General features: G+C 43.2%; 1 protein-coding gene and 1 pseudogene across 1 annotated transcript; one reads left to right on the forward strand and one right to left on the reverse strand.

Moving 5' to 3' along the window:
• Positions 1-629: 629 nt before the first annotated feature.
• On the reverse strand, positions 630-1,305 carry LOC149450088 (uncharacterized; annotated as a pseudogene).
• Positions 1,306-5,970: 4,665 nt separating this feature from the next.
• On the forward strand, positions 5,971-6,708 carry LOC149450089 (olfactory receptor 6N2-like). Its single transcript, XM_089692381.1, has one exon. It carries the CDS (start codon positions 6,007-6,009, stop codon positions 6,706-6,708), a length of 702 nt encoding a protein of 233 aa, XP_089548507.1. The 5' UTR covers positions 5,971-6,006.
• The last annotated feature ends 1,069 nt before the right edge of the window (positions 6,709-7,777 follow it).

The following is a 7,777-nucleotide window of genomic DNA, read 5'->3' on the forward strand; positions in this document are numbered from 1 at the left end:
ACTGAGGTAATGCGCAAGGTTGGTGCTCTTTTTGTTTGTTTTCGTTTTACAGTATTGGTCGGGCTTCCCCAGCCTTGTTTGGAGCTGCACAACCCCATATGCACTGGTGGTAGAAACTTCCAAGTCCTGGCTCCATCTACCTACCCAGGGGCAGACTGACAACTAATGGGGCCCCCGGGCAATAGGGGAACAAGGGGCCCCTGTGTACTTGCCCACACTCAAAAAAAGCCTATAAAAAAGGTACCAGGGGCATTTCATGGGGCCCCCTACTGACCCCGGGCCCTCAGGCAGTGCCCGAGTGCTTGAATGGTCAGTCCGCCCCTGTACCTACCCCAGGCTGGGTCATAGAGAGCAAGAGAGTTTGTTTTCTTCCTCATGTCTATTCCAGGCCCTTCCTTCTCTTGAGGTCTAGCAGACGAGGCAGTATTTGCACTATTGACTAACCACTGCCCAGCTGCACCTCGGACCGCACTAGCAGAATTATTCTGTCACATATCAAATTGAGAGACCTCTGGCATCTCCACCAGTTCTCCTGAGAGCTTTCCACACAACCCAGTTACTGGAAGCACCCTTACAGGGAACAGGGAGATCACTTGCCACAATATTAATAAGAATTGCATCGACCATTTCTATTCTTGATGAATGTGAGCCAGTGCAGAGTGCACTACCTGGCTCCACCTATTTGTACTCCACAGTACCATCTTTTCCGACTGCAGTGGATACACCCAAGTATGCAGAGGATGCTTTCTTATGACTTCAAGCATTTCTAACAATACATTTGTTACTTGAAGACATCCTAAGTCTATACTAAAGAGCTTTGTAGGGAATTTTCCCTTATAATAGACATGGAGGGGCTCATTCACAGCAGCTTGAAGGCTTGAGACACTTAAAGAGATCTCCATCTCACTGGAGGTAACCATCACAGCCTGCTCACCAGCTGGATCGCTGTCAGATGTATGTCTCACACTGATCCCCTAGGCCTCAGCATCAGGGAGTCACTGCAAGTCATAACCAGTTATACTAACATTTTTACACTTGACACTCTTCCGTTGTTGGGCTGTGGATAACACCTCTACCATGCATGCGCCCTTAATTGGTCCTTCTGACTGGAGGGGGAACAACCTTTTCGGAGGCTAATGCGCCCTCAACCACCGGCTGCCCTGCGACCCCTCTTTCTGGCATAGCAGTTGTTATATCCCCACCCTTGTCACATACTACAATCAGTCCCAAAAATTGCAATAGTCGTACCAGTTCCTGTAGCAGGTGACTTTGGCTTGATTTGAGTGCTTTGTCTCTCAGCTGCATCCTCACAAGCTGCTGCTCCTATGTGGGTGCAGGACAACATTGCAGCCTTTCCAGACTCTCAGGCAAGTAAAGATCCCATGCCCCACTTGACCACACTCCAAGCATGGTACTGGACTCTGAACTTCAACTTCTTGGCAACTCCTGAATGACTGGAGCTCTCTCCTTGCTGTGGGATACTGCTCTCGACACCACTGATCACGATCTTGGGCAGGCAGACTCCTTGGATTCCAGACATCCTGACTGGCCGGATGTTGCTGCCACTCCTCCTTGGCACACGCTGTTGCATACCTGAATGTTTCCATGCTCACCTTTCACTTTCCCTTTAACTCGGGGGGACACAATCAATTTGCACCAGTCCACAGCTAATTCACACACAGCTGAATTTTCTGGCCTGGCTGGGTCATGTGGCAAAATACCCACAGTATCCGCTCTCTTGCTTCAGCAAGGATTGCATCCTTTCTTCGCTTTTGACCGTCCCATAGTTGCAGTCACACACACAGCAGCTTGTTACACAGCAGAATTTGTTTTCCTTTTTTTACTTCTTTCACAGACACCCCACCTGCACACAATGCTTATTGCCTGGCTGCACTTCCACAGACAGACCGTTCCTGATGTTCAGACTTACTGTGGAGCAAGGACCTGGATTCCACCACCTTCTGCCTGCATCCATCAACCACATGTGACATGGGGGATGATTAGCTCTAGTGGTAGATGTTTTCCAAGTGGGTCCACGCTAGTCAGAAACTCTTTCAGGGCTTGGTAGCCCACTTTTATTAAAAGGCAAGAAACAAAACCACAAAAGCTCAGAATAAGCTTTCCCACACAGGGGTTCTTCTCCAGTGGTAAATGCCAATGAAAAATGCTAAGCCTCCTGGCTACTCCTTATTAGCACTGATACTTAACAGTACCTCTACTGGTATGGGTCTCCCAAACCATGGGCTGTTCCTGGCGCACCACCTCAGACTTCATTAATGCACATAGCTTTGAGCCCTTTTGATGCACACAAAGACTCACAACAGCAGCCACTGCACTCAACTCCCCCCTGCAACCCTCCACAGACCATCATTATAAGAGCTGCAAGCACCTGGCCCACACCCTGCTGGTTGACTATAAAGTCTGGACACTGTATTAGAGATTTCTTCCCTCTCAAGGCACTTTGAAATCTCCAAACTACGGAGCCCCATGCAGAAATATCAAAATCCGGAGAAACCTGCAACAGCATTTTCGTCACTCAAAATCAAAGATCCTGTGTCCATTACCTGACCACGTCTACCTATTTTTATCCTGTGATAGGACCCTTCACTGTTACAAATTAAAAAAAAAAATCTATATACACACACACACACACACACACACACACACACACACTATATTGCCAAACGTATTGGGATGCCTTCTTATACACGCACAAGAACTTTAATGGCATCAGAGTCTTAGTCCGTAGGGTTCAATATTGAGTTGGCCCACTCTTTAGGAGTGTGTCTATGGGAATGTTTGACCATTCTTCCAGTGAGGTCAGGCACTGATGTTGGATGAGAAGGCCTGGCTCACAGTCTCCACTCTAATTCATCCCAAATGTGTTCTATCAGGTTGACGTTAAGATTCTGTGCAGGCCAGTCAAGTTCCTCTACCCCAAACTGACTCATCCATGTGTTTATGGACCTTCTTTGTGCACTGGTGCGCAGTCATGTTGGAACAGGAAGGGTCCAACCCCAAACTGTTCCCACAAAGTTGGGAGCATGAAATTGTCCAAAATGTCTTGGCATTCTGATGTCTTAAGAGTTCCCTTCACTGGAACTAAGGAGCCAAGCCCAACCCCTAAAAGCAAACCCACACCATAATCCACAATGGCACAATGCAAGCAAGCAAGTACTGTTCTCCTGGCAACCACCAATCTAAGACATGTCCATTGGATTGCAAAACAGAGAAGCGTGATTGGTTACTCCAGAGAACATATCGCCACTGCCCTAGAGTCCAGTGGTGGTGAGCTTTACAACACTGCATCCGACACTTTGCGTTGCACTTGGTGATGTAAGGCTTGAATGCAGCTGCTCGGCCATGGAAACCCATTTCATGAAGCTCTCTACACCCCTCCAAATAATTGGATTCAGGTGTTACAATCATCTCCATGGCCGCAGGTGTAGAAAATCAAGCACCTAGACATGCAGACTGCTTCTAAAAACATTTGTGAAAGGATGGATCACTCAGTGAATTCAAGTATCGTGATAAGTTGCTGTCTGTGCAATAAGTCCATCCGTGAAATTTCCTTTCTACTAAATTTTCCACGGTCAACTGTAAGTGGTATATTAACATAGTGGAAGCCACTGGGAACAAGAGCAACTCAGCCATGAAGTGGTAGGCCACATTAAATGACAGAGCGGGCTCAGAGCATGCTGAAGTGCACTGTGTGCAGAAGTCGCCAACTGTTTGCAGAGTCAGTAGTGCATCAGTACACAAAGTATGGTCCATAAAGACATGGATGAGCTAGTTTGGGGTGGAGGAACTTGACTGGCCTGCACAGAATCTCGAACTCAACCCAAAAAATATGGGACAAATTAGACCGGAGACTGCGAGCCAGACCTTCTTGTCCAACATCAGTGCCTGACCTAACAAATGCACTTCTGGAAGAATGGTCAAACTTTCCCCTGAGACACACTCCTAAACCTTATGGAAAGCCTTCCCAGAAGAGTTGAAGCTGTTATAGCTGCAAAGGGTTGGCCAACTCAGAATTAAACCCTACGGACTAAGACTGTGATGTCATTAAAGTTTTTGTGCGCGTAAAGGCAGGCGTCCCAATACTTTTGGAAACATAGTATAGAATTGCTGTATAGTAAGAGTGCGTTTAAAAGATAGATATTTTGATTGTTTATTTTTATCAATTCAAAAATGAAAAGTGAGTGAACAGAAGAAAAACCTAAATCAAATCAATATTTGGTGTGACTACCCTTTGGCTGCAAACCAGCATCAGATCAATTCATCAAGCTCTTTTGAAGAAACACAAAGAAACGGGCAATTCTGAGGGCCATAGATGCAGTGGTCAACTAAGAAACCTAATGCAGCAAATGAAAGACACATCATGCTTACTTCCGTTCAACATCGGAAGATGTCCAGCAGTGCCATCAGCACAGAACTGGTGGAAACCAGTGGGATCCAGGTACATCCATCTACTGTCTGGAGACGTCTATCCAGCAGTGGTCTTCATGGAAGAATTGTGTCCAAAAAGCCATTCCTCCGACATGGAAATAAGGCTAAGCAACTCAACTATGCACAAAAACATAGGGTGTGCAGAAAATGACAGCAGACGCTCTGGACTGATGAGTCCAAATTTGAAATATTTGGCTGTAGCAGGAGGCAGTTTGTTCAGAAGGGTTGGAGAATGATACAATAATGAGTGCCTGCAGGAAACAGTGAAGCATGGAGGAAGCTCCTTGCAAGTCAGGACTGCATTTCTGCAAATGGAGTTGGAGATTTGGTCAGGATCAATGGTGTCCTCAATGCTGAAAAATACAGGCAGATACAGTACTTATCCATCATGCCAATCCATTATGTGATTGGTCCCAAATTTATTTTGCAGCAGAACGATACCCCAAACATACATCCAATGCCATTAAGACCTATTTTCAGCGTAAAGAAGAACAAGCAGTCCTGGAGGTGATGGTTTGGCCCCCACAAAGCCCTGATCTTAACATCATGAAATCTGTCTGGGATTACAGCCTACATCCACAGAAGATCTGTGGTTAGTTCTATGAGATGTTTGGAACAACCTGCCTGTCATGGTCCTTCAAAACCTGTGTGCAAGTGTACCTAGAAGAATTGATGCTGTTTTGAAGGCAAAGGGTGGTCACAACAAATATTGATTTGATTTGGATACAATATCTCTTCAGTTCATGTACTGTCCATTTTGTTAATTGATAAAAATAAACTATTAACACTTCTATTTATAAAAGCATTCTTAATTTACAGCATTTTTCACAACTGTCTATAACTTTTAATCTCTATATAGTAAATATACACGTTTTGTGAATCAACTGTCTGGTAAGTCAGGAAATAATATGAGGATATGCAGTATAGAACCAAGTCAGCTCATAGAGAACCATAATGTCTTAAAGGGGCCACAGATATCACAGGAGAGGCAAAGACCATTCCTGACCCCTTTGGTATATAAAAAAGTGAGAAAATCCTCTCTGACTTCTTCGTTATTCACCCCCAAAGACATGTTGGGACACAATATCTTTGTGTTCAAATGCAGTCATCAAAAATGTATATTATTTCCTAAGTTCCTAGCCTTCAAAAAAGTACAAAATGAGTTCCTTTCAAGATATCAAAAATGTTACCTATTGATAGCAAAAATCCTGCAAATAACATTTAAAGTATATCGATTTTATGGAGATTGAATTGTAGGAAAGTGACTTGTATATATGTTCTGCATATGTTTCTTTCTAAAGGAAAAAGAAAATGAATGAATCAGTCACTGAATTTGTTATGATAGGATTGAATAACCTTGGTCACTTCCGAACCCTTTTCTTCATTGCGTTGATGATCACATTTATCTTTATCATTGCTGGGAATTTTTTGATATCTGTGGTGATTGTAATAAACAGACATCTTCATGCACCAATGTACATCCTAATATGTGCTTTGTCCATACTTGAAATATGTTGTGCAGCCACTAGTCTTCCTGGGATTTTGGCCATTACCTTTATGGGCAGTACTTACATTTCAGTTAAAAATTGTTTTTTGCAAATGTATCTCCTTCACTGTCTAGGTATTGCTGAAAACTTTACACTCAACACTATGGCATTTGATCGCTATGTAGCTATCTGCAATCCCTTTCAATACCATATCATCATGACTCCCAAGGTCTGCATTATATTAGTTTGTTGCTGCTGGCTTTTGGGCATCCTTTGTCCTTTGCCACTTCTCATTCTGATTTCCGAGTTGCCATTTTGTGGCTCCCATGAAATTTTTAATCTCTTTTGCGACTCTTCTCCAGTTTTAGATTTAGCTTGTGCAGACGTTACAGTAAGCCATAGTATTGACCTTGCTATTGGCTTAGGTGTCATCATCATGACTTCTACATTTATTCTTATGATCTACATTAGGATCTTGGTCGCAATTATGAAGATAGGCCATACAAAGGAAAGGAAAAGAGCATTTTCTACCTGTATTTCCCACTTTGCAATTGTACTGGTTTTTTATGGGAGTGTGTCTTTCATGTATATTGTGATCCATGGTAATTATTCAACTGAATATGAAGAAGCAGTGGCTATCAATTACTACATTTTAACTCCACTATTTAATCCTGTTATATACAGTTTTCGAAATAAAGAAATTAAGAAATCAATAATAAAGTTAATTGGTCCAGCAACGTCAACTGGCAGACTTCGGTTTTTATTAAAATAAATGAATTGATTTATTTTATTACCTTTGTGTATCATATATTATTGGTTAAAATAACAAGAACTGTAAATAATGTAGAATAGTAATGTCTATATTAATATACATTATATAAAGAAACAATGGCTTTGATTTATTAAAGCACAATTACTGTTCATATTGCATGAAGAATGTCCATTCATTTCTTAGCTTAGTTTTGACCTAGAACAGGGGTTGCCAAACTACAGTCCAGAGGTTACAGCCAGTCCAATACAAGATTTCATCCAGCCCACTGCTAGGGTCAGTGGCATACCCTCAATGTGCACAGATTGAGTATTGAAGCGGAGTTCCACCCAAAAGGGGAAGTTTAATGCTTCGTCCCCCCACTCCCCATTAAGGATTGGCACCTTTGGGGAGTGGGGGGGAGTGGGTACTCAAATTTGACAGGTACCCACTCCCACTTACGCTGCGATCACCTAGGCGATCGGAAGTGGAAGTTGTCCTCCCCCTCCCTTCCTGTAGTCTTCTGGGACACATGACAGGTCCCTGAAGGCTACGTGGCCATTCACAAAGCGCAGCACTTCTTGCACATGCGCAGTGGGCACCCGGCTGTGAAGCCGCAAGCTATCATATGATTAATAGCAAAAAAGTTAAAAATATTGTTTTTTTTTCTCAAAATTGGTCATTTTTGTTATAGTGCAAAAAATAAAGAACGCACAGGTGATCAAATACCACCGAAAGAAAGGTCAAGTCGTGGAAAAAAAAGGACGTAAATTTCATTTGGGTGCAGCTTTGCATGGCAGGGCAATTGTCAGTTAAAGTAACGCAGCGCTGTAAAGCAAAAAATAGCCTGGTCAGGGGGGATCCTCTGGAGGGCAAGTGGTTAAAGTATTTAGCAGTTTATATTTACTAAAATAATTGCATTTCCATGTTGTGTGTACTGTGGGAGACCAGATATAATGAATGCAGGGTCCTGGGCTTAGTAACACTTTGAATGCGAGTGCCTCACTGCCCTCCCCATATGCAAATCGAGTTCATGTTTCAGTTCTGTCGTATGGATGTGCACTGTTGGAGGGTCAGTAGATACTTGTTAATA

Source organism: Staurois parvus, unplaced genomic scaffold (genome assembly GCF_062004578.1).
Source record: "Staurois parvus isolate SC_StPar_1 unplaced genomic scaffold, SC_StPar_1.0 ptg000583l, whole genome shotgun sequence".
Lineage (NCBI taxonomy): Eukaryota > Metazoa > Chordata > Amphibia > Anura > Ranidae > Staurois > Staurois parvus.

What these genes read in the sequence shown, in the direction of transcription:
- LOC149450089 (XM_089692381.1), top strand. Translation starts at nt 6,007, where the DNA reads ATGGGCAGTACTTACATTTCAGTTAAAAATTGTTTTTTGCAAATGTAT.